General features: G+C 41.5%; 1 protein-coding gene and 2 long non-coding RNA genes across 10 annotated transcripts in view; 1 reads left to right on the forward strand and 2 right to left on the reverse strand.

Annotated features, from left to right (window-relative positions):
* The window catches only part of SEPTIN10 (septin 10), a 50409-nt gene that overhangs the window by 7997 nt on the left and 15125 nt on the right, over positions 1 to 27287 (forward strand). For 4 of the 7 annotated variants that reach the window (XM_061432509.1, XM_061432507.1, XM_061432508.1 and 1 more), the window contains 7 exons: positions 10132 to 10200; positions 14082 to 14199; positions 14609 to 14804; positions 16672 to 16858; positions 20007 to 20168; positions 21619 to 21715; positions 22827 to 22995. In XM_061432509.1, the coding sequence (XP_061288493.1) occupies positions 10132 to 10200; positions 14082 to 14199; positions 14609 to 14804; positions 16672 to 16858; positions 20007 to 20168; positions 21619 to 21715; positions 22827 to 22995 (998 nt within the window). Of the gene's footprint in view, positions 1 to 10131; positions 10201 to 10851; positions 10989 to 11873; positions 11936 to 14081; positions 14200 to 14608; positions 14805 to 16671; positions 16859 to 20006; positions 20169 to 21618; positions 21716 to 22826; positions 22996 to 27287 lie in introns of those variants that run through there. The other 3 variants (XM_061432511.1, XM_061432510.1, XM_061432512.1) reach the window with 3 other exon arrangements.
* LOC133257056 (uncharacterized) lies at positions 8051 to 14085 on the reverse strand. Its single transcript, XR_009739389.1, has 2 exons — positions 12949 to 14085; positions 8051 to 12533 (listed from the first exon to the last, which is right to left on the reverse strand). It is a non-coding gene; the product is annotated as an uncharacterized LOC133257056 (long non-coding RNA).
* Positions 16855 to 27287, reverse strand: part of LOC133257054 (uncharacterized) — a 38672-nt gene continuing 28239 nt past the window's right edge. The window contains exons 3-4 of one of the 2 annotated variants that reach the window (XR_009739387.1): positions 23042 to 23238; positions 16855 to 18454 (exon numbers count right to left, since the gene is read on the reverse strand). This is a non-coding gene — a long non-coding RNA (uncharacterized LOC133257054). Of the gene's footprint in view, positions 18500 to 23041; positions 23239 to 27287 lie in introns of both variants that reach the window. The other variant, XR_009739386.1, reaches the window with a different exon arrangement.

The raw sequence follows: 27287 nt of genomic DNA on the forward strand, positions 1-27287 counted from the left end.
TTTGTCTAAACAAGGCTGGCGATTTCTTCACTGAGGATTTAGCTGAAGCAGTTTAGATACAATAGAACCCAACGTTCATTACATTATGTGATTCCTTCTAGAACTTGTCATTGTAAAAGTGAACATGTGCCTACATGTTAAAGTTGTCCAAAATTGCTTTAAGTGGCCTCTTTTTCCTTGTTTATTGTTTTGGTTAAATGGTGTCACCTAGGCTCCAGTACTCTTGGCTGGCAAATCCCATGGACGGAGGAGCCTGGTGGGCTGCAGTCCATGGGGTCGCTAGGAGTCGGACACAGCTGAGCGACTTCACTTCACTTTTCACTTTTATGCATTGGAGAGGGAAATGGCAACCCACTCCAGTGTTCTTGCCTGGAGAATCCCAGAGACAGGGGAGCCTGGTGGGCTGCCGTCTATGGGGTCACACAGAGTCGGACACGACTGAAGCGACTTAGCAGCAGCAGCAGCAGCAGCAGCAGGCTCCCCCTTGGCTTTCTGCAGACCTTTCCTGTCAGAGACAAATGAAGACGTGTGGCTATAGGGTTTTACCAGCTTAGAGAAGCTCTGAGAAGTCCTGGGCTCTCTTGATCAGTGCCAGGTATCTTCCCAGGTACAGAATACTTTCAGACCATGTGTTTGGAACATCTATTTTGAGAAACATTGTGACCATATTCTCTCAAGAGCCATGAGTGAGGCTATATTAGGAATTCTAGAATTTTCAGATTTCTTTCAGTCTGCTTTTTATGACACTAGAAAAATTTAGATTATGGAATAAATTGTTGGGGAAATTTTTTAAGATGAACCAGGTAGTGAGACTAAAAAAGGAAGGCAGACTCAAACAGAGCATATGAGGGATTTTTGAAATGCAGCCTTTGGGAGAAATGAAGCAAAGGAAGATGAACCCAGGTGTCAAAATTTCACCCCAGTTTTGTGTCACAAGGGAAGATGCCTGGACAAAGTGGCAGCAGTGCCACATGGACACGGAGGGTTGAGGCCCTGGAACCTCTGTTAGGGGAGAGGGAAAAAGATACACCCTCTTGGCCGTGTTCCATTTTAGGGCCATCCTGAATCTTATTCTGTTTGAACAATCCTCAATACTCTGAGGCCTGAGACAGCTGACAGATGGAAACGTAAGCATATGGCAGTTTAGTAGAGGTTGCATGGTAATCATTTAATTCACAAACCAGAAGTAGCAATCATATAGAAGGAATAGGTTTTTTTCTGGGATGTCAGACCTGAGTAATACAACTTAAGGGGGAATTAAAATTATGCCATATGTTGAAAAAATAAAATATGCCTCATGAGGAATCGGGGTTAAGGCTGGGGGAAAGTAGAAGAGGCAACTGCTGTTTGTGATGTAGGTGAGGCAGAGAGCCAGGAAGATGGGCTGGCCCTGCAGGTTTCCTGCCAGGTGGGATGGGTTCCCCAGCCCCTCAAGTTAGTTTTAGGCAGCTCTGTTGTTTCACAACTACAGGGCTCACCAGATATGAGGTGGGAGAGCTGTGGAACAACTTCTCTGGTCTCCTCTCACGCTGCTCTGAAAAGCCAGACCAAGGTCATCTTGCCTCTCTTTGGAGGCAGTGAAGGAGGCCTTTTGTTCTAATTAGCCAGTGTGATGTGTGTAGAAAGAGTTCATAAATAATGGAATGCTAGGTCAAGAACATGTTGATAGATACCATAAATGTTCTGTGAGTGGTCTGTTCTCCAGTTTTTTCATGGACAAAAATAAGTAGAACACAGTGATATTTTCACTTAGTCAAGTGTATACTTTTTAACTGGAATATTACTTTGAGTTATTAATAAACCAGGACTGCCTAGTTGTTATTCAGTCGCTCAGTTATGTGTGACTCTTTGTGACCCCATCCACGGACTGCAGCATGCCAGGCTTCCCTGTCCTTCACCATCTCCCGGAGCTTGCTCAAACTCATGTTCATTGAGTCAGTGATGCCATCCAGCCATCTCATCCTCTGTTGTCCCCTTCTCCTCCTGCTTTCAATCTTTCCCAGCATCAGAGTCTTTTCAAATGAGTCAGTTCTTCTCATCAGGTGGCCAAAGTATTGGAGTTTCAGCTTCAGCATCAGTCCTTCCAATGAATATTCAGGATTGATTTCTTTTAGTATTGACTGGTTTGATCTCCTTGCAGTCCATGGGACTCTCAAGAGTCTTCTCCAGCACCAAAATTTGAAAGCCTCAATTCTTTGGCGCTCAGCCTTCTTTATGGTCCAACTCTAACATACATTCAAGATTACTGGAAAAACCATAGCTTTGACTATATGGACCTTGGTTGATAAAGTCTCTGCATTTTAATAAATCCATCAGCAGAAAATTGGACTAAAGATTCACTGAGCATGGCCCTGCCCACCATAAAAAGACCCAGTTTTCCCCCACAGCCAGTCCCTCCCATCAGGAAGCTTGCACAAGCCTCTTATCCTCATCTATCAGAGGACAGACAGAATGAAAACCACAACCACAGAAAGCTAACCAAAATGATCACATGGACCACAGAATTTGGTTGAGTGAAGACAGGTGGGCAATTGATTTAGGACTGAACTGGGTGAAGAAACTGGAGTGCGAGACAGTGTGGAGAGGGCTGCAGAGGAAGATGGAAAATGCCGCATGCAGACGTGGCCTGTTTCAGGGTTTATCTGAGCAGTAGTTCTCTACCATTTTTCATTACTGACCTTTCAGGACAAAAATGAAATTTAAATTAAATTCAGTTAATTAATAACATTTACCTAGTCTTATGAATTGATCCAGTTAATCAAGTTCTCCCTCATGAGAGGAATTCAGTACTAGAATTCCTCTAGGAGAAATGAGAGGGAGTTGGTACCAGAGAAGAAAGGAGAGGGGAGTTGGTACTAAAGAAGAAACTAGAAAAGTTGTTTTCAGGTAAGGTTGACTGAGATTTGGAAGGCCACAAACCACTGAATTTTTTGGTACCCCCCAGAACCAATTTCTACCACATTTATGGTGGGGATACCCCCCATTAAGAATGCATGATCTGGAGTAGTCTTTTTAGGAATAGGGCAATAAATGTGTTTTGTCTGCTGCTGGATTTGAAAAAAATTAGTCTAAGATTATAAATAGTATGTTATGGGTTAAATAAGGTATTTGTCAACCTACCAGGACTTTAAATGTAATGTTGTTTCTGTAAATCCAAGCAGCTTATTAAAATGAACTTTTGGAGAAAACAACCTATATGTGACATGGTGATTTGTACTAGCTTTAAATATAAAGAATGAAGCCTTTTTGGCAAAGCACAGCATTGAGGTGAGTATTAAAGGAAGAGACAGCCATGGATGAGCACAGAGGTAATATTTTAAGCATGAAAAAGATTCATCATCTCATACTCAGCCTGTATTCTCAATCTTAGAATATCACAAGATGCCTTTCAATTGTATTTGCCAATCATGAAAAAAATAGCTGTAAAATTTAATGTATATTTTTTGAAAACTAAAGGAAACTAACCATTATTTTCAACTTCTTTAGATGTATCTTTACTTTCTTAGAGATCTAGGAATATCTAAAGACTTTGCAAACGTTATGTATCAGAGATATATTTTTTGGGGACACCACTGGGATAACGGAAGTCTCCTGGTGCTGACTGCATCCACTGGGGTGGGTTTTGTTTGGCCTTGCATTATCACATTTCTCCTACCGGCCCCTTGAGCTGAGGACTGTTATCTCCATTCTTGGGGGTGAGGGTAAACGGTCTCAAAATTTGTGGAACAGTGTCTTGTTTTGCTTCTGCTGTGCTGGTACATCTTTGCCCAGGCCCTGGTGCATGGCTCTGGCAGTTACTCAGCACTCCAGACCTCTGTTTCTTGCTGCCATGCGCAGTTAACTCCAGCAGCCTTCTTACACCATACATTTATACTGTCGTCATGTTAACCGTTCTCTCCTGTGACACAGGTCATTGAGACAATTTCTAGGGGCTCTCTGTTTTAGGAAAAGATAAGCTGCTTGTCATATAGTAACAGATTCTGTTGTGTGGAAAAGAATTATAACTTACAGTTTCCACATGACTCTGAGAGCCAAAAGAAACCAATAATGAATTGTAATTTGAAGTTGGAGAAAATATTTTAATCTCATTTTGTATTTGCATATTTTGCTGTATATTTTCTTTATTGGTTCTCACAAATAATCATACATGTATCATCTTAAATCATTGTCTTCAGATAATCTATTTTTGTTAGCTGCTGCTTTTCCATGTATTAATTACTGTTAGAAAATCCTGTTATATCTTTAAGAATTAACTTTATATTGAGCTATAATTATGCACAGTAACATTTACTTTTTTTGTGTGTGTGAAATCCCTTACTTTAATGATGTCTTTCAAAGGTATTTTTTTTTAATTTTATTTTATTTTTAAACTTTACATAATTGTATTAGTTTTGCCAAATATCAAAATGAATCCACCACAGGTATACATGTGTTCCCCATCCTGAACCCTCCTCCCTCCTCCCTCCCCATACCATCCCTCTGGGTTGTCCCAGTGCACTAGCCCCAAGCATCCAGTATTGTGCATCGAACCTGGACTGGCATCTCGTTTCATACATGATATTTTACATGTTTCAATGCTATTCTCCCAAATCTTCCCACCCTCTCCCTCTCCCTCAGAGTCCATAAGACTGTTCTATACATCAGTGTCTCTTTTGCTGTCTCGTACACTGGGTTATTGTTACCATCTTTCTACATTCCATATATATGCGTTAGTATACTGTATTGGTGTTTTTCCTTCTGGCTTACTTCACTCTGTATAATAGGCTCCAGTTAGTATAAAGTTTCACGAGTTCTGATGAATGTATACCGTTGTATAACTACAAACACAATGAAAACTACAGAATTTCTGCCTCATCCTCCAGCCCACATCCCCTGGTGCTACTCTGTTGTCTGCCTCCTCATCCCCTTCTGCCCCTGTGGCTTCGCCTGCACCATACATGTGGATTCCTGCGGCCTCTGAGCTGGTTTCTTCAGTGCAGAGCAGACCCATCCACCACGTTGCTCACGTTCCCTTACTGCTGAGTGGTGGCCCATTGTGCACGTGGGCCACAGTGTAATCTGTTCATCCATTTGCCACTGGAAGACCATTTAGGCTGTTTCCAGTTTTTAACAGTTTTTAATAAAGTTACTATATACGTACATTCACATACAGGTTTTTATTCAAGTATTACTTTTCATTTTCCTTGGGCTGATGATCTAGGAGTGGGATTGCTGAGTATGTTGTGTGTTTTAACTTCAGAAACGGCCAAACTGTTTTCCAAAATGTTTGTGCCAGGGTTTGCATTCCTGCTAACAACTGCTCTGCATCCTTGCCAGATAATTTTTTAGGTCATTCTGGTAGGCATGCAGTGACACCTTGTGTTTTCATTTGCATTTGTTCAATGACTAATGATGTTGATTCTCTTGCCGTGTGCTTATCTGCCATCCCTATATCCTTGGTGAAGCATCTGTTCCAGTGTTTCCCTATTTTTAAAAAACTGAGTTATTCTGTTTCTAGTTGTCCAAGTTTTTGAAAATATATAGATATTTCTTACGTAAGTCCTTTATGAGATAAATGACTTACAAATCTTTTAGCCAAGTATGTGTCTTGTTTTTTCATTCTCTTAACTGTACTTTGAAGAGCAGAGGTTTTTTTGGTTTATTAGGTTCAGTTTATCATTTTTTGTCTTGTGGATCACGCTTCTTGTATCTAAGAAATCTTTGCCTAAGCCTAAGGCCACAAAAACTTTATACTTTTTCTTCTAGAGTTTTTAGGCCTATGATCTGTTTTGAGGTAATTGGATGTGGCACGCTTTTTTTTGTTGTTGTTTTTTGTTTTTTGCCTGCAGGAGTCCAGTTCTCTTGGCACAAGCCTGTCCTCTCTCTGCTGAGCTGATCTGCACCTTGCTGAAACTCTGCCCCCACTGCTGCCCTGACTGCTCTGGGTCGTGTCCCTGTCTGGCATTTACCACACTTTGCCACCTGACATCAAGGAGGAACCTCTGTGGGGGACAGAGGGCTGTGTGTGGAAGGGATGTCAGGCCCTGGAGGAGAAAGGGGAAGAAACAGAATCCACAGAGGCTCACAAGCCATGCAGACCTGGCAGAGTCTGGGCCAGCCCAGTACCTGCCAGGTCAGTCTTCACAGGGCAGAATGGCCCAGGTCCTGACCCACTGCCCCACTACTCTGCTCAGGCCTGGGCTAGGATTGCCTAGGAAGGAGTGGTCTGGGGTCTGGTCCTGCAGGTGCTTACTGGAGGGACAATCTGAGGGGCATACCTTCTGGCTGCCACAGAAGGATGTTCACTGTACTGTTACTACAGTAACACAATTATTACAAAGGGTATTTTTTTCTATAATACACAAACTATTCCTTTTCTACTTAAGGGAGGAAAGTAATTTCAAAATAAAATTTCATTTATATTTTAACCCTTAAATACACATTACTGTAAAGGTTTTTTTTGAGTTTAAAATCTCTTCATTATGAATTACTATCAAGAATTTTTCTGTCTTGATGATATTTTGAGGCTGCATATCAGACTTTGTAGTTACCTTCTTTTATGTGTATTGGAGATGATGGTAAAATTGAAGTGATATTTTGATGGAACCTGGCCTACCCCAAGCTGTCCTTGACCAAGTCTGTCCTCTGGGGGACAGGAGGCCAACACACTGCTTCTCCTGTGTCAAGTCTTACTGATTCAGTTGGATTCTCTCTTTTTTCCCTGGTTGTAATTACTATGTACTTCAAGAATCATCTTCCACATAATCTGAATAAGGTAATTTTACTATCTGTTTTTAGGAAAATTTTAGATCAGCATATTAACATTTATTTAAGATGAAGATTTAATAAAATTATTTTAAATAATGTATCTGTGGAAACTTTCAAAGTACTATCTTAAGCCAAAGAACCCTGACCTATTGAAACCCATAAAATAGACCCAGTTTAACTATTTTGGCCTCTCTGCTCTTTTTTTTTTTTTTTTTGAACTAAACTCTTAAGAAATACCAGAGGACAGTTAGAAAATTTTGGTTCTGTTCCTTGGATTGGCTTTACAAAGATAAACAGTGGGAACACGAAGGTAAAATGAAGCAATTGTAACCCAAGTCATAATTCTGTTCACCCAAAGCTCATTGTTATGCCTAAAGAGAGGCTATCAGGCAGTCACAGGACTGTTTGCTGGAGGGTCAGAAGAGCTTGGGTCCTGTCCTGAATCACCAAATGCCTTCCTGTAACTGACCCATAGGAAGAAGATCCCTACCACCTATGTTCAGAGGACCCCAGAACAGATTGCATGCCACATCTGTTGTGTTGCCCACACTCCCCAAGCTGATACTTTGAAGAAGGTGGAGAACCTGATCTAACCCCAAATGTTCTGGCATTTTTGTGTGTGTGTGATTCGTTATATACTAAAACTTTTAAAAAATGTGTTAGACTTTGCTAAGAGTTAAAAGTACTGTATACATTCTTCCTTTCTAGGATGTGGATGTATAGATTTAAATACATGTGTTTGTGTATCTATGATGCATGTATTTAACACAAAAACTACCAACTGTCATCAGGTGTAGATAGGGACTGTTGGTCTCCCTTTTGCCTTGAAATGAGAGCGGACTGTCAATCATTTGCCTGTGTTTCTGCGAGATTAGCCCTTAAGATCAAGGGCCATGTCTTCCTCCTGATACCCCGTTCCCAGCACAGGGCTTGTAAGAAAGTAGACGGTAAGAAGGTAAGTCAGTGGTAGAGCAGATTGGAATCCCACTTCCAAGTTTTTAATTTAGGATTTACCACTAGAGGTGCACTGGGTCAATTCTTGTCCCCTTGTTATTTTATCTTCAATAATGTCTTTGTTAATTTATTAAAAACTGTTTTCATTCTAAAATCTGTTTTGGAAATCTGACTAGCCAGGTATACCAGTGGAAATATTAAGAACAACTATTTATAATAGTTTTATGTGACTCATTTGTACTTCCTCATCAAACCATTTATCCACAGAGATTTTAAGTAGGCTTTCTGGCAGGTGTTCAGAAACACAGGAAATGAACGAACAAAAGTGAATACTTGATATGAACTCATATAAATGACAGAAATGTAACCTTGGTTTTATTAGTCAAAGTTTAAAGTTTAATAATAAAGAAGTACAAAACCTTATTTTTTCTAAGCAAATTTTATGTATCAATGATACTGCTTCCTAAGCAGCATTTCACAAAAATTTCAGTATGCTATCCATTATACTAAAAACCCAAGACTACTTACTGCAGTTTTTTAAAGACTAATCTTCATTAGAGTCCTGTAGTTGATAAAATTAAGTTAGACATGCAGCACCCACTCCCATCTAATGCTGGCAGACACAGAGGCTCTGCTGTGCTCAGTCTCCCTCCATGGTGCCTGGTGTCCTGACAGCAGGTTCCACCCCAGGTGGACACTCCGGGCCTCATCCTGCAGCTCCCTGCTCCACTTCTGGCCTCTTCATAACGTCACAACAAGAGATGATGAGCCCTTTGTTTCCAGCAAACTCTTCTACTGATGGTTCACTTTATCCAGATAGGATACTCCACCTCACTTTCAGGGCTCAGAGATTTTTTTTTTTTAACATCTAAAAATTATGTATTTTTTTTATTTTTTTTACTTTACAATATTGTATTGGTTTTGCCATACATCAACATGCATCTGCCACGGGTGTACACGTGTTCCCCATCCTGAACCCCTCTCCCACCTCCCTCCCCGTACCATCCCTCTGGGTCATCCCAGTGCACCAGCCCCAAGGTTCCTATATCCTGCATCGAACCTGGACTGGTGATTCATTTCTTATATGATATACATGTTTTAATGCCATTCTCCCAAATCATCCCTCTCCCACAGAGTCCAAAAGACTGTTCTATACAGATGTTTTCTATCTTAAGTGCCGTCTTGCCTGAGGCTGGTGTCTCCTGGGCCAGCGCTTTGTCGTCTTCCCTCTTCTGTGTGTGGCTGTGACCATGGCTGTCTTCCCAGTGCCCTGGCTCCTCTGTGCTGGCTCAGACTCGGGGTGTGCTCTCCAGCTCACGTGACACATGGTGGCAGGGGTAGGGAAAGTCAGGGCAGTGTGTGTATAGTTAAAGCCACACTAGTCCAGTTCTGGTGGGCTTTGTATCAAGGTGCTTTTCTCTTATACATACGACAGTTCCTGTGTTCACCCCGAGACCTGGATGTCTCTTAATACACAGCGCATTCCCACTGGCCAGAGCCACTCCCGGCACAGTGCGCTCAGCTGGCTGCTCAGGGTGCCTGGTGAGGTCCCAGGGCCCACCTTCAAGAGCTCACGTTACCCAGAAAGTACCACGGGAAGGGGTCATTAGTGTTCTGTAGAATGCAGTCCTGGCCACCCCATGTGTTGGGGTTCAAGGTGCCCTCCCTTGCCACAGCATCAGGTTCCCCTTAGTCCCATGTGTAGACAAGCTGCTGTTCACTGCAGTGCAGCTGTTGTAGTTAAAGATGGTGCATCTGCATGTTGTGCAGTTTACAGAAGGGGCACTATCCTGGGAGGGAGGGAGGGAGGAAGGGAGGGAGGTAGCTCATGCTCTGCTGACGCGGTCCCCACCATAGATTAGGTGGCAAGGACAACCACTGCAGATCGCCAGTCATGAGCCACAGACACTGTGCATTCACACTCCAGGCTGCCTCTACCCCCAAGGGAGAGAACTGCCAGCTTGCAGGAGTCAGGGGAGGAGGGAACTTAGTCTGCTCTCTGTTCTCATTCGCCACTGCTTGCGCTTTTTCATACTACATCCATGTTACTGTTCCTTTTTAAAAAGGACACGTTTTCTCCATGTCCTGTGCTGCATGCCAGGATGGAGTGCTCTTGAGGCAGCATTACTCTGAGAACCCCACAGCTGCTTGGGCCCCATCGGCCTGGGGATGGCTATAGCAGGGGTTCTGTGATGATAACTTACATTTTTGTGAGTGAAGGTGTTAGTGCAATAATGTGTATCATGTGTTGACTATCACATGGTACTGACCTCTGCAGACATCCTTCCAGCAAGAAAACCTTGTGTAGATCACAAGTCAAAGCCTAGTGATAATGACAATACTAGAATTCCTTTTTAATGTAACTATTAATATATTACTTAGATATAGGTTTTTTTTTCTTTTAAGTAACATCTGTGTTTTCTTTTTCAGCTCTTTCAGTCTCACATTACAACAAAAACAGCTCATACATCCTCACAAGTATCTGACCATGAACAGAAAGTGAGTATGTCTCTTAAGTAGACCAGACCCACCTCGTACTGTGGATGCCTCTGTGGTTTCAGGATGCGGTTAGACAGACTTGTTGTTGGTACTCACCTTGAATGTGAATTAACTGTTAACGTTGATCCAAGTTCAAAATCAGTAATCGACTGAATCACTGTTGAGTGGCCACAGTGTCTCTACCCTGCCTGATGTCAAGCAGATTCAGGTTCCAGCTCTGCCACAGCGGTCGGGGAGCTGGCCCTGCTCTGGCAGGTGTCCTCATAGACTTCAGTGATGACAAGGCGTGGTGCCATGGGATGGCCCTGTAGGAGCCTTCCTGAGCACAGCGTCAGACTTTCATGGTTCCAAGGGGGTTCTGAATGTACTTGCGCTGGAGGACAGGTTTTGGTAGTTTTTTATTAAAAAGTTATTTAAAAAGAGAGGAGTAAATTTAATCTGGTGAACAAGGTGAGTTTTTTTTTTTAAAAGAAAACTGCAAACATGAGCATAGGTGATCATGATTGGTTTCCTGTAGTTTTGTGCTCTGTAGTCTCTTCTCTTCCTCCACACATGCTGAAGTCCCCATAGTTTTGGTAAATGGTGATTTGTTCATTCTTGCTCTCTTACTGGTAACAGTAGCTTATCCATCTTTATTTTACCACCTCACAGACTTTCTGAATTACTCTTAACCTGCCTTCTGACACGCTGCTTTGCTGAATCTACTGTAATTGCTCGGTGACTGGTGCACTGAGTGCCCACTGTTAAGTCCTCATGTTCCCCAGCCCCTCCTCTTTGTTAAATTGTAGGTAAGTAGTAGACAGTCACAACACACGCTACTTGGTGACTGCAGCCTTAGACCAGCTAGTGTGTATCCTTCAGCTTGTTCTTCTGCACAGTGATTCTGGCGATGCCAAGTCCTCTGGCTTCCCATGTAAATTTTACAAGGAGCTTGTCAGTTACTGTATTGACAGCACAGAGTTGGTCTTGCTCTTTCATCCAGTCTGACAATTTCCTTTTATTTGGAAAGCTTAGACCTTCACTGTCCAGTATGGTGGCCACTAGCCACACCTGGATATTTAAATTAATTAAAATTAAATAAAATTTGAAAGTTCCTTCCTCAGTTGCAAGTGTCACAACCAGGTGTGCCATGTCTGCATGTGGCTAGTGGTTCCTTTGGCAGCTTGGCATTGTCCCGGAAGGGTCTACTGGACAGCTGGCTGGGACCACTTCCTTGTAACTACAGACGTGGCTGGTTTCAGTCTGCCGCCTGGCCATTTATGTCCTATTTGTCCCTTTTATTCTTTCATTTTTTTATTTTCCTGCCTCTTTTTGAATTAATGGAGTGTTTTTATGGTTGCATTTTATCTCCATTCTTGGCTTACTAGCTAAACTTCTTTTTTTTAAAACAGTAGTTGATGTGGGCTTTAACTTACCCCTCACTGCCTTTGAGCAGGGTGATGGCAACTCATGGACAGCGCAGGAGTCTTACAGCAGGGTGATTCCTCCCCTCCCATCTTCTGTTCTGTCATGGTCATGAATCCCGCTTCTCCATGTATCGTAAGTCCTGCATCACACTGTTGTTAGTGCTTTAAACAGTCAATCTACATTTTCAAGAAATTAAAACATGCAAAAAATTCTCTTGTATTTACCCATATTTTTACCTTTCTGACAAATCTTTATCCTTTTTGTAGATCTGAATTTCCATCTGTTGTCATTTTCCTTTCTCTTGAGAATTTTTAATATTTCTTATCAGGTAAGGCCCGCTTGCAGTAAAATTCTTAGATTTTGTGTGAAGATGTTTTCATTTTGCCCTCACCTGTGAGGGATATTTTCATTGGATACAGAATTCTGGGTTGTAAGGGACTTTCCTGGTGGACCAGTGGTTAAGAATTTGCCTGCCAGTGCAGGGGACAGGGCTTTGATCCTTTGGTCCGAGAACTAAGCCTGTACGCCACACTACTGCAATGAGAAACCACTGCAGTGAGAAGCCCTCGCACCATGACTAGAGTAGCCCTGCGCCACAACTAGAGAAAACCCAGCAACAAAGACCTAGTGTAGCCATAAAGATATAAACACATTTCGGAAAAATAAAGAATCCTGAGTTGTCATTTTCTTACTTTTGGCATTTTACTGATGACGTTCTGTTCTCTTTTGGTTTACATCATTTCTTGTGCCAATACCGTGATCATTTTATGTTTTACTTGTCTGTAATATGTCTTGCCATCTTTGGCTACTTGTAGATCTTTCTCCATTCTTACTTTTAAATGGTTTTTTCTGATGTGCCTGGCTGTGGATTCCTTTGCTTTTGTTTGTTTGCAGTTTGTTGAAATTTTTGGATCTCTGAGTTCATGCTGAAACAATTAGAATATTATCAGTCACTATTACTTACAAATTTCTGTCCTCCATCCCCTGCTCCCATTTCTTCTCCATTTAGCATTCCCACTAAGTGTGTTAGACCATTTAATATTGTGCCAGTTTTTTAAGGCTCTGTTATAGTTTTATATTTTCTATGAGAGATGGACAAAGATATTTAGTATGGATATGATACTGAACAAGTCTTTCTCCCATTGTTTGATCTGCTGTTAATACTATTTTATTTTGGATGTTGCATTTTTCCACTCCAGGAATTTGTCACCTTTTGTTGTTGTCGAGAGCTTTCTTGTTTCTCTTATAATTACCTGTCATGTCACCTGTCATATATATCTCTTCTGTAGAGAAAGAGAACATTTTTCTTTTTAACATATTTGTCAGAGTTAAAGTTCTTACCAGCTAGTTCAACATGTGGCTTATATGTGGATCTTGCTCTGCTGCCCGTTTTCTTCTTCCTTGACTGTGAACTGTGTTTTTTGCTTCTTTCTGTGTAGTACTTTGGTTGTACAGTTAGGTGCTGTGGATGACACACTGGAGAGGTGCTGGACTGTCTTCTTCTGAGGAGTGTTGGCCTCTGGTCCAGCAGGTACTAGCTGAGTCACTGGCTGGTCACACTCATCTCTGTTTACAGCAGGTCTACTTCAGTTGTGCCTTCAGCACGAGGGAGGATTTCTGAGTGCTGGGACCTGATCCTTACTCCTAAAATGAGACCCATGTAGGTTTTCATGTGTTTACTGAGTCCTTTAACTTATAGACTTAAAGTCTAAGCTCCCCAGGCTGGCCATTCCAATTCTCATTTCTCTGTTCGTGTGTAGGTCAGCACTCAGCCAAAGACTTGAGGGGCGTGTGTGAGCCAACTGTGGACTCCCTCCTTTCTGGAATTTCCCCTTTCAGCTGACCTGCCTGCCCTTGTCTCCACTGGCTTCTGAACCCAGTCAGCCTAGTTCCCTCCTGAGCTCTGCTTGTACAGCAGCGGCTGGGTCTGCCTTCAGGGGAGAAGCTACAAGGGTGTGTCCCTCACTCCACAGTCTCTCTGCCTTTGGCTGCAGTGACTTGAGGGAACTGACTGTAACTAACCAGCAAGGAGGCTGAGTGTGACATAAGTTATGCTGTCACAACTGTGAGCTGGAACTCCATCTGTAACTTTGTGCTGTACCTCTTTCACTTGACATTGTAATGTGACAATTTATATCTAAAATTCATCATAAACATCTTTCATGACTTTTACACACCACACTCCATTTTGTGAGTGATTATGCCATAGTTTGAGTATTTTTCTGTGTGGGGAAATCAAATATTTTAATGTTTAAATGGTGTCAGGCTGTCATAGTAGGAAGATAATAAGAAATACATGTTTTGAGGGTCTGGACACAGGTTTCTCACAAACCAGTTGTATCCTGGGGGAGGTATAATGATCAAAAAAGTCTTTAGTTTTTTTGATAAATTATGTCTGTGCTTTCCAATGTGCCTATACTCTGTCTCAGTAAAACTTTAAAAAAACTGTTGCCATTGTTTTTGTTTTCTTGCAGCAAAAAGACAGCCCTCGCTCTTTAACCATGTCTGGCCATGTTGGTTTTGAGAGTCTGCCTGATCAACTGGTCAACAGGTCCATCCAGCAAGGCTTCTGCTTTAATATTCTCTGTGTGGGTGAGTGCCCAGCCTGTCCAGACTTTTTCGTCCTGTTCCTGTGCTCACCTCCTTGTGATGGGCAGTATGGTGCCCATTTGAGCAACCTGAGAGCACGAGTACAGATTTTCTCAGTTATTTAAGTTCTATCAGTTTTTTCTTAGCCGTGCTGCTTTAAGCTTTCTCTTTGCTCTTTAAACAGTTCAGTGCCTTCTTCAGAGTTCTGAGTAACTCGGCATACAGGGCTCATTTTTATGCTCAGCTTAGAATGAACCACCTTAGCGTGTACTTCTTTCAGGGACAATCCAGCCTTTGCAATATTTGAAATATTTGGGATTCATGAAACCAAATCACTGTAAGAGTTTACTGTTCTGTTCTTCATCTATCCTGTGCACCTGTGAATATGAATATGTATCTGCATTTCTTTCAGGAGAGACTGGAATTGGAAAATCAACGCTGATTGACACACTGTTTAATACTAATTTTGAAGACCATGAATCCTCACATTTTTACCCACATGTTAGACTTAAAGCACAGACGTATGAACTCCAGGAAAGTAACGTTCGATTGAAACTAACCATCGTGAATACAGTGGGATTTGGTGACCAAATAAACAAAGAAGAGAGGTACATGCTTTCCTCTAGTAATAAAACAGGTTTTTTCTTATTACAGAACATTTGCCTTCTTGCTATGTGTGCTGATTTGACTTTAATCTGTAGAAACCCATGACATTCTTCCCAGACTTCAATTCTTTAAATAATAAAGCAATATTTTGTTTTTGTTAACAAATTGACATTTTTCTATCCAGTTGTCTATTTTCTTTAGAATAATTTGAATCACATTTTTAAAGTGTGCATGGCAGCAAAAATAGTTTTAATTTTTTCCTGATATGACAGTTCAGTGTATATTAAGTAATTTTCAGGCAAGACCTGTTTTGTTGAGAAAAAAAAAAAAAGGCATACATGGCAAATACATAATTACCAAATCCATGGTACATGAATTTTTTTGTGAAGTTCTAACTAAATTAGCCACATTAAGCATTGCAGGAAAGGTGTGATGATTCAATTTTAATTTATATTTTGTATTAGGTTACTTTTTTTGTCATTATTTCTCCTATCTTATTACAAAGATGATTTTGACTTAAATATGAAATTTAAGCCATAAAAGGAGAAAACAGACTGAGGCAATGACTGTTCATTCTTTTTCCTTTTTGAAATTCATATATTTTCATTATTACAGGTAGTTTTCTAGGTCCCAAAAGTTTGCTTTAGAGTGAAAATATGTTGCAAAACTGACTCTCATTATGTTTTCACCTGTTCAGCACATTTGTGTGTTCTGCTATAGATTTCAAGAAACAATTTTTGTGGGCTTTCTGGAAGAAGTAGATTAGTGGAGGAGGCAAAGGCCCATGATACATGGCTTTTTAGTTTTCTATATAGGAATTATGTAAAGCTTTACTTAAATTTATCCTTAGATATTTGGTATTTTTGATGAGCTCATAAATGATATCTTTTACAAATATTTCATTTTCCATTTAATGTGTGGAAATATAATTGATCTTGTACACAGAAACTTCTGTGTATTCTCTGGTTAATTCTAGTTAATGCATCTCTAATAAATTTGTTTAGGTTTTCTATGTATGCAATAGTATAGTCTGAAAATAATGGCATTGTTCTTCCTTTCTAATTTGTTTATAAATAAGTTCTATTGATGTAAAATTTACAGACAATAAATAAGATGCATTGGTTTAAGTGTACAACTTAATTTTGACAAATGCGTAGTTTTCTACCACCAAGATGGTTATAGGAAATGTCTGTAGTCTTGGGTCCTCTCCTCACATGCCCACACGTCAGTTCTTCCCAAAGCAGAGCAGCCCCTGGGCACTGCTTTCTCTTGGGGTTAGGCATTTCAGGCAGGAGGATGGATCCATGCAAGGACTAAGCCTGTAGGCTGTGATGGGCCTTCCTCTGCTTGTAAGTAAATGAGAATAAAGTTGTGCCTCTGTCACCAGTTATGATACTTCCATGTGGGTGTGCCCTTTCCTTACTATGTTAATGCTTTCCATGCCACACAAATTTAATTTCAGAAACAAGAAGTCATGGAATTTGACTTAAGTAACTTTTATGTTGCTGATACCATGTAGGGTAATACGCCATGTCCAGCATGGTTGCAATTAGATGCTTATCCTCCTTCAGCAGCCTGGCAGGTTTGGGGAGCCATGCCAGAGGGCTCCAGGTGTGAATGAGTGTGAGAGGCACATTCAGTGTCATTTCTGTAAAATCATTTAAGGCACAGGTTGTTCTGATAGTTTCAAAGTACTGCCTTTGTACCTGCACATTTGCACATTTATTTTATTACTGAAGTTATCTATTTAGCATAGAAGTCAACTGTTTGTTCACAGGTGAAAAAACAGATTTCAAACTTTAAATTTATGCAAATACTTTATCAAGATACCATGAATATATCATATTAAATATTTAAATATTTTTTCAGCTACCAACCAATAGTTGACTACATAGATGCTCAGTTTGAAGCTTACCTCCAAGAAGAGCTGAAGATCAAGCGCTCTCTCTTTAACTACCATGACTCTCGTGTCCACGTGTGCCTCTACTTCATCTCCCCGACAGGCCACTCCCTGAAGACACTGGATCTCTTGACCATGAAGAGCCTGGATAGCAAGGTGCGTCTGGAGAAGAACCAGTGGTTGCGTTTCAGGATTTAGAGTGAACTGTTAAATATATAAATATATTTATGATATGTGCATATATCTTAACTATCTCATTCTGTATATTTTTAAAACATTTAGCAAGTTTCAATTTTAGGATATTTTACAGAGAAATTCAGTTTGGAAGATGAGATACAAAGAAAAAGTGTTAACATAAAATTTCAGTCCTTTTTTAGTGATTAAACTGCATGTCAGAATATGTGTATTCATTTTCATTTAACTATAGAATTTATTTGACACTAATTTTACTTTATGATGCTATTAAATGATAAGAAGCTCACTGATGAAGATTAAGGTCTAAAGTCTCATGCAGTAAATTAATTTTAATTTGAACTGTATCCAGAAAACCTATTTTTAATTTCTGAGCCAATGAGCTATATATAAATTCAGGGAGCTGTAAGTAGTAGTATCCAGAAATTAACTCACTTCAGGTTTTTTTGTTTAAAGGATAAAGACTACACGCTCACACTAAAAAGGTCTCCAGGGTTCCCCTGTGACCTCTGACCTGGCTGAGCAGCCTGTGAGCTGGCACTGGGAGAGCATGGGGTCTACCAGGGCTGCCTTCTGTACAGGAGTCAGTGTGGGAGGCAGGTGGTGGGCATTTCAGCACAGAGACCAGCACTGTGGTCCCCTGGCTGAGACAAACCTGGAGGAGCTGGAGTGAGAGTCTGTTCACCTGATGGGATATTGTAACCATTCAGCCAGTTATCTTCACAATTGAGTCTGATGTGTGGAAATCCACCCTTACTAAAGGGACATGAATGCAGGAGTGGGCAGCTTCATCTCAGGCAGACAGAGCTCCAGGCTGAGGTCTGTGTGGAGTTGTGGGGGTGACTTTCAGGGCTCCTCTGCTACTTGATCGCCCTGTGTTCTTGGCAAGTTTCCACCACTCTGAGCTTCAGTTTCTTCACTTTTAAAATCAAAACTATCTACCTCTGAAAGAAGTCTGAGGGTGATTAAATCAATAGTGCATCTTGTTCTTAAAAGATGACTCCACTGCTCTACATGGGGAATTACCTGTGCAGCTGGTGATATGACCCCATCTGCGGGGACATCTGCTTTCAGCCTGTGTCATGTCCTTCAGCTGATGGTGATGAGCTTGGCTGGGAATGTGAAGTGCTCCACACCTGCATTTACTCATAGTGGGCCCTCACACACTCTCCCACCTCCAGGGACACTGGGCCGGCCCTCGTGGTTCTTAGAATCCCAGGCGGCACCTCAGCAACAAGCACTGGGGGACTCTGAGGATCAAGGGTTGTTCCTACAGGATCTGAGGGTACACAGCGCAGCAGGTGCAGGGGGAAGAGGATGGGAGGGAAAAGGGAGAGAGGGATCAGCCTCTATCAGGGTCTGAGGGTGGGGCATCTCGGGCTTCTCCAGTTCCCTCTTTGTGGGTGACTTTAAAGCACCCCCGTGGGACCTGGGGCCTGAAGGGAGAGGTGGGTCACCTAGACTTTCTGAAAGGAGTCCTCCAGGAGGGTGACCTGTTCCTTACCTGATGGCAGCCAGTAGCTGTGTCCTCAGGTGCTGGCTGTTTATTCTAATGGATATCTGAAACAGATGCCTCAGCAGTCAAATATCAGTCAGGTTTTCATACTACAATGAGAAAGCTTAATGTCAGCTACATACACTGGGGTGCTTCTGCTATTGATCCTGGAATCAATTAGAAGTATAACTTGGCATAGTTTACTGAATATCTAAGTATATATGATATTGAAATCAAGAACTTGGCATCAAATTTTTATATACTTTGACTAACTTATCTTGAAAGGCGTTTACCCAAAATTGCTGGAAAGTTTATTTCATGGTTAGTTGGAAAAATCTTTATCCCCTTTGGAACATATTTAAGACTAATAAATCCAAATGTACATACAGTAAATCAACGTGAAGCTGGAGAAGAAAAGGATGTTTAAGAATAGAAAAAGAATTATTTTAGTTTTCATTTCTACTCTGAAAATTATACCGACAGTTCACTCTTTTGACACATGTGACTACTCAGCCTGAAGTTTTTCACTAAAAACAAGCTAATAAATAACGAAAAGCCTACAAACCCTTTAATCTGTGGTGATATCACTCCTTTGTTGATACATTAATCTTACAGAACTGGGACTTCCCTGGTGGTCCAGTGGCTACCAATGCAGGAGGCCCAGGTTCAATCCCTGGTCAGGGAACTAGATCCTGCATGCCACAATGAAGACTGAAGATCCCACACTCCACAACTCGGACCCAGCACAGCCAAATAAATAAATATTTTTTAAACATCTCACAGAACTAGTCTTCATGTCCCTGCATCTCTTCCACTCTGGCCAGTGACAGGACTTTTAAATAATGCTGAAAAACTAATTCCTTTGAGTCGTGAATGTTTTTAGTTGGTATCCATAAAATTTCCCTCTGTCGACATGTGGGTAAGATTCTGACAGTGGGGTCAGATCAGATGCATTCACTGGGAAGAGGGGCTTGCTTTAGTGAAGGCAGAGGAGGCCTGTGGCCTGACCCATAGGTCTGCTGAAATCAGTCACCAAATTACTTAGTGCTGAGATTATTAACAGATAAAAATTCTTAGTGAATTATGCAGGTGATTTCAGCTCCTCTCTTACATTCTACTTATTTTGTGTATGATAGAATTGTAAGAGACAGAGGGGGAAATGTGAGATTTCTGAACCTGACTTCAGATGCAGGATGAACTTTGTAAGAGCTCTACTTCTGAAGAGCAGTTATTACCAGGCCAGCATTTGCAGGAATGGCTGTGTAGGGCTGTCTGGTAAGAATGAAGCAGTGATTTCTACATCAGGAGCCTTCAAGCTTTTCCCTTGAAGGGCCAGGTAGTACATACTTCAGGCTTCACAGGTCATGGGCCTCTGGTGCAACTGCTCACTTCTGCTGTTACAGAATGAAAGTGATCACAGGAAATACATGATGTGTAATGAGTGGGCTTGGCCGTGTTTCAGGAACTCTTTACCTATGTAAACAGGCAATGAGTGGACCATAGTTTGCCTGTCCTAAGGAAATCTGTCAGAGCTTGAGTGGTTTTGAATTCAGAAACTTTGTTATTAAAAAATAAACCCTCGAATCATAAGATTTTGTTTTTCTTTATTCTTAATAGGTGAACATTATACCAGTGATTGCCAAAGCAGATGCCATTTCTAAAACTGAATTACAGAAGTTTAAGATCAAGCTCATGAGTGAACTGGTCAGCAATGGTGTTCAGATATACCAATTCCCAACAGATGATGAAACTATTGCTAAGATCAATGCTTCAATGAATGTAAGCTCTTAATTGAATAATTCTGTTTTATATACAAAAAAAGTGACATTGCTACTACATTTGTGAGCATTTTTCTTCCCTCCCTACTTTCACCTAAATGAAGTGATACATTTGTGAGACTGGGATTCTCCTTCTGTGGAACCATTTTTTATTTCCTTAGTAAGAGTCCTTTCTGTCCTGTCTTAAGGACAGGAGAAGACGGCACAGCCTCCCTCTTGAGAGACTTTACAGGGAGCTTTCTAATCTGGTATTTAAGCTCCTCCCTTACAGTATCACAAGTACATGTGAAACATTCACATAACTTTTGTGTTTTAATATAGAATATATTTAGTATATATTTTAATTATACATAACAGTATGATTAAAAATGACTAAGTCCTTTGTGTTACTTCAGGCTACCAAATTTCTTAAATACTTGGTTGGATTTTGACAGATCAAAGGTTTTGGAGTTCTTGTGGAACTTCCTAACCTCCCTGAGACTGTTAACTTACCTATAAAATGGGGCTCCCCATTTTCCTGAGACTGTTAACTTACCTATAAAACAGGTAAATGTTTTTAAAACAAAGGAGACAGCTTTGTTCACTGGTTGGCAGTGACATTCAGTACCTGTTCATTCCATTTCTCCTCTATTCCTTTTCTGATTTTTTCACACTTTGTCCATATTAAGATACTTAAACTAAATATATAAAAAGCTGACTTATGTAAAGGAAGTGATAATTCCTGTGTGTTAAACTCTTTATATCTGATTTTGTGTGTGTGTGCCCACCTGGAATACATTTTCAGAGGGTAACAATTAAGAGATTACACAGTCAATCATTAAATATTAAACATAATACTGTTTAAATTAGATTTTCCCCTAAATTAATCCTCAGTGTCTGACAGGACAGTCTCCTCACTGCCATTAAATACAGCCACTGTGTCTTTTTTCACAATCTTCCTCTTGCTTCCTCTTGCTGTGCTATTTCTTCTATTCTGCTTGCTCTGTCTCCAGCTTGGTTGTGTCTTCCTGCCACAGAGATCTCTCCCTCCTCTACATTTCTGTAACATTTGTAGTTAGCATAGTTTGGGACTTAAATACTACTTGATATTGGTGTTATGTATGTATGTATACCCTAAATATAGTTATATACTTTAGTTATATGATGTGTATGTGATTTCTTCAACAGTCTTTTATATCCAAGACCATGAGGTAAATGATACCTGTGCTAGAATTCTTTTTTTTTTGTATTCTTATAGCAAAGTTGGAATGCATGTGGGGCATTCTCAGTAATTACTTTTCTCTGTAGGGCCTGAGGATGACCATAGAACAGCTGGCATATATTCACAGGGCAGGTTTTAAAAGCTAAGGCATAGCAGACCATTTGACTTTAACACACTTGTCATTTAGTAAATGTCCTTTTCTCTGTTGCCATTGGTATGAGATGTGATTGATATGCTGGCTCCTTTGCAGGGACACCTGCCATTTGCTGTGGTGGGAAGTATGGATGAAGTGAAAGTTGGAAACAAGATGGTCAAAGCTCGCCAGTATCCCTGGGGCGTCGTACAAGGTAAAGGAGATCTACGAGGACATGTGTGCTTGCCTGACAGTCTAAAAGCTGCATTTAGTGCATCCTCGGAGGCAATGCTTATTTTGGGTTCTGACTAGCTGTCAGAAGGGCTGGCTGTGTTCTGTTTTAGCCACGTCTGCAGAGCCAAATAGAGCCTCCCTACTTCTTGTGTTAGACCAGTTAGTTACCTGTCAAGGTGTGCTAAGACACTCAGAAGGTAGGAACCACTAGTTGGGTACTTTGAACAGAATTTGAGTGTAAATAGTATTGTTTAAACATAGTACATAAATTAATTACTAGTTAATTCTGGAACACAATAAACCTTATAAATTTATATATTTTTACTTATAAAAGTATTGCCAACTATTTCCCAAACAGTCAGCCAAATGAAGATTTTTAGCATGTATCTAACATTGCAATGAGTATGAAATTAACTGTCTGGTTCATTCACTCATGGTACTAACTAATGGGGAAATAGACTACCCCTGCTGATAATGGTTTCTCAGTGCTATTTTTTTAATTGACAAATTTTTTAATTAGTGGAAAATATTTACAAAACTTAACATTTTTAATGTTTAGAAAATATAAAGATAATTGTATTTACAACTATTGGTCACAATTAGGTACCTGACTCAGGACCACAAATGTGGCATAGTGGTTGTACAAGGATTTGATAATCACAGCAGGCACAGATGGTGTTGTTGAGTGTGCAGAATTTACCACCTTGAAGTTTTAGTGAAAAAATGTTATATACTCTTCTCAGGTGGTACGTGAAATGTCCTAAGGATGGTTTATAAACTGGTAACAAAATATTAGTGAAATTAGTGGAGCATACAGTACCAGATAGAATATATTTCTTTCCTGTTTCCCTTGGCTACCAAATTTAAGCCAGCACTCTGGTCTGTTAATGAGCACTGCCTGTAATTTGGTGTGTGTGATACAAGAAGTGCTTCCTTGGCTACTTGGGTGAAACAGCCATAGCTGTTCGTCAGACTGATCATTTCGCTGTTGCTTATTTCAAATATGTTTTCATTTACTCATCCATTCAACAAATACCAATTGTGTGTCAGGACTGAAAGTCACTATTGGTATTTTCTCTCTCTCTGGCTAGTGGAGAATGAAAACCACTGCGACTTTGTCAAGCTCCGGGAGATGCTCATTTGTACAAATATGGAGGATCTTCGAGACCAGACCCACACGAGGCATTATGAGCTGTACCGGCGCCGCAAGCTGGAGGAGATGGGCTTCATGGATGTGGGCCCAGAGAACCAGCCACTCAGGTGAGCAGCCAGCCAACGGAGGAGTGGGTGGCAGGGAGGATGGTACCTCTTTATCTGTCCAGGATGACGGGAGAATCTCCCACACCATGAAAGACCACTTAATAATGATTTATTATCACGGTTTCTATGCTGCTTGAATCACTGGAAGGCTTCTTGCTCTTGGAGGTCTCTAAGTCCTCATCCGACTCAGGGAGTTACGTAGAAGGAAGAACACAAGGTAGAATCTCAGGATTCCAGTACCTGCTGAAATAGAAACCAAAGGAAAAAACTCTCATTATTTGATTTTAATTTTGTATTTATATGAAAAAAATGAAAGTATATTATTATTTAAAAAGTTGGAAGATGAAATCATTAAATAAAACTATGAAGCTGTTGTCTCTCATCCTGATGGAAGTTCTGGAATGACTAAATGTAGGAAAATTTCTTATAAAGGAAGCATGAACATTTTTGTGGGGAGTCAGAGATTAGACTAAAGATATTACCATAAGTTACAGGAACTATAACTTGCTCAGTGGTTAGAGCATGAAGTGTTGTTGGAACTTCTTTTATTATTTTATATGCTGATACACTCCTGAGGTCTTTTTTTAAAATTAAACTATGCAAACGTGCTAAATCAGGTTTATTTTTATGTCACATTCCTAAACAATTCTGCTCAGGACCAGCACTGTTTTAAATCTGCTATGGGACCAAGGGTTCCTCGGCATCTCATTCTGACTCTGCAGCCCCTCCGTGGTGTCCTGTCTGCACCAGAGCAAACACCATGAGAGGGGGGAGCCCTAGAGCCAGCTGCCACTGCACGTGACCTTTGGGAAGGTTTAATATCAGGTGAGGCTAAACACTTTTCCATTCTACAGATTAATGAGTGTTTTAGCTCTGGCAGCGTAATAAACTAAGAATTCTATATAGCTCACCCTCCTCACCAATTTTGGGCGTGCTATAACAGACTGGTTCTAGTAAAGTGATTTTCTCTGCTGAAGAGAAATTGTCCAGCACTGGCATCCCTAGTGTTTCCCAGAGGAGGCTTCATTTCTCATTCTTCCAAGTCTGAGGTTACACAGGGGTCTGTGTGTGCATGAGTGAGAAGAGGGATAGATCAGTTATCAGTCACCTGTGGGTGATGTAGAAATACAGGCTCGGAATTTCTGGATATGGAATCTAAGAATCACATTTAAGTTAAAATCCGCATCCAGCCCTTTGTCAGGTATGTCCTGCTGGTCAGTGGGTAGATGTGCACCATGGGATAGAGAGACCCTGCCTGTGGAGGGCCCCAGAGTGGGGCGGGAGGAGGACGCTCCTGCCCTGTTATGATGAGCAGAAGCTGGGCATGAGGAGACCCAGGCGGGAGGCTGCTATGGGCATCCAAGCACAAACACAGGGGCTTGGTAGTGGTGGTGGCAGGGGGATGGTCAGATGCGTGTTTACCCTTCCAGGGGAACTGGAAGGTGAACTTAATGGGACTCAGGAAGGGAGAGGTGGGCCATGTTGAGGGGGACTGGGTTGTGCTGTCGCTGTACAGCAGTGCAATATAGTCCATTCGCTTCCTTTGCCATTCTCAGAAGAGCAGGCCATGTCAGTCATGATTACGGTGCTGGCCAGGGCTTGCAGGTTCGAAGGGAGAAAACCAGCAGTTTCATTCTACTGTTGGAGTGGAAGGATGAACAGACCATTTCCAGTCTTTCTTCCAGGACAGTGAGATGTCTTATGGGCCCAACTTAGGATGTGTGCCCATGTCTTGGCAGGGTGGGCGTGAGCCTGACTGGCTGTCCCACCAAGACACCTCCTGTGGGGAGAAGTAGAATAGCAATACAACTGGAGACAGGTGGTGGGCAGGCAAGGTGAACAGCCATTCTTTTAGTATTTCTTCAGTTTGGGAAGCATTGTCCACTGGACAGGTGGAGAATGGGAAAGGAGGCTCTTCAGTGGATGGTAGGTGAGAGGGTAGGAGCAGTGGCTACAGGCTGCTGAAAGAGGATGGATGGCAGAAGCAGGAAGGATAAGGACTCCACTCGGGGATGGGGGGACCTGCCTGCTGCCCAGGAGCTGGTGGGCCTCTACCCTGCCCTGGCCTGCAAGTCCTAACGAGACAAGATTCCCTGGGCCAGGCATGCACAGTATCTCTCCTCTTCATGCTTTCTCATTTGTGGATACACTGTTTGATAAAACTTCTGTCATTCTTTCTAGTCTGGGGTCTTAGGAAGGTTTCAGGAGTGTGGTTTCAAGAACTTATATTCCGTCTTTTGGGGAATCTTCCCATTTACTTCGTGTGTGTGCAACAGCAGTCACTATAATTTGCTTGGCATGTAAAATCTGTCCCTCGATATTGTATCAACTAGAAAAATAAGCCTGTCTGGATGACCTCTTCTCTTTAAGACCCCGCTTCCTCCCTGCAGCATCTTCATTTCCTTTCACTGACTGGTTGTGCGGAGTTGTGATTCATGTCCCAGTCTACCCACGCCAATCTCGTGCTTTTCATGAGGTTCAGGTAATGGCATTGTGTGTACCCTTAAGGTCTTAATTAACTGATCTTTATTTAAACTACATAAAACATGCTTTTATAAACCTCAAATCCCTAAGCTACTTTAGATGAACATAACAGTCTTGTTGATCATCATTGCTCTAGAGTTTGGAAGGTCGATTTGTGTGGTATTTTAGAGTTCCTTAAGTGTCTGGAAAAATTTCTGTGTCATACACTTTGTTTCTTTGGAACTCTCAAGAAGTAGTTCCCTTTCTGTGTTTGGCCTACAGCAGAAGTGGGGGCGCTCAGCAGTCCTGGGAGAGCTGGACCCTAAGCTCACGGATGAGGTCCCAAGAGAGGGTCCTTACAGTTGGCTCTGTAAGCTTCCATGTCACAGTGGGCACGTGTGACAGATGGAGAGCACATCAGAGCAGTGCTTCCCTTTACCTTCTGCTGAGGCATCATTTTAGGCAGGATTTATCGGGGTTATGAATGTGGGCTTTGGAGCACGTCTGACCAGGTTCCAGCTCCAGTTCTGTCCTTGCTAACTCTGTCCCTCTGGGCAGATGACCTCACTCTGAGCGTCAGCACACTAACCCTGCAGGACAGTGTTGGTGCCTGTTCTTCAAGGTGCCACAGGGATTAGTGAGAGTCCAGACCAGTCCCTGCTGCTGCTGCTAAGTTGCTTCAGTCGTGTCCGACTCTGTGCGACCCCATAGACAGCAGCCCACCAGGCTCCGCCATCCCTGGGATTCTCCAGGCAAGAACACTGGAGTGGGTTGCCATTTCCTTCTCCAATGCATGAAAGTCAAAAGTGAAAATGAAGTCGCTCAGTCATGTCCGACTCTTTGCAACCCCATGGACTGCTGCCTAGCAGGCTCCTCCGTCCATGGGATTTTCCAGGCAAGAGTACTGGAATAGGGTGCCACAGCTATTAAGTGTCTGGTCTTTTCTCTTTGTCAAGTGGCTTGACTTTCCTCCTAAACAACTCAAGGGCTTGTGTAAATAAATTTCTGAAAACATTTTAAAAGTTAGATTTGACATGATTTAGATACATTATTTAAACCAAGTTATGTCTTTAAAAGCTATCAGTCTAGTGTAGGACCACTGAAATGTGAGTGAAGGTGGCATGACTGATTTAGAGCCTTCTTTAAAACAAGACCAAAACAAACACAGAAAAAATAAAACAAAAAAAAAAAAACCTCATAAGAAATAAGATGCCTCCTTGAGATCAGAGGCATTAATGTGATCATCGAGAACACTGTGTATATTTATAAACTTTGCTCCTAAAGACAATGTATAGGATTGTTGCTCCTTGGAACACATGCTGTAAGTACCACACACTCATGCTCAGCTGTAAGAACTATTGTGTAACATTTCTTACTCTGATTTTCCTTCAGTTCAGTTTAGTTACTCAGTCGTGTCTAACTCTTTGTGACCCCATGGACTGCAACACACCAGGCTTCCCTGTCCATCACCAACTCCCAGACCTTGCTCAAACTCATGTCCATTGAGTCAGTGATGCTGTCCAACCATATCATCCTCTGTCATCCCCTTCTCCTCCTGCCTTCAGTCTTTCCCAGCATCAGGGTCTTTTCCAATGAGTCAGTTCTTCTCATCATGTGGCCAGAGTACTGGAGTTTCCGTTTCAGCATCAGTCCTTCCAATGAACACCCAGGACTGATCTCCTTGCAGTCCAAGGGACTCTCAAGAGCCTTCTCCAACACCACAGTTCAAAAGCATCCATTCTTCGGCACTCAGCTTTCTTTATGGTTCAACTCTCACATCCATACATGACTACTGGAAAAACCATAGCTTTGACTAGATGGACCTTTGT

This window comes from Bos javanicus, chromosome 11 (genome assembly GCF_032452875.1).
Source record: "Bos javanicus breed banteng chromosome 11, ARS-OSU_banteng_1.0, whole genome shotgun sequence".
NCBI lineage: Eukaryota > Metazoa > Chordata > Mammalia > Artiodactyla > Bovidae > Bos > Bos javanicus.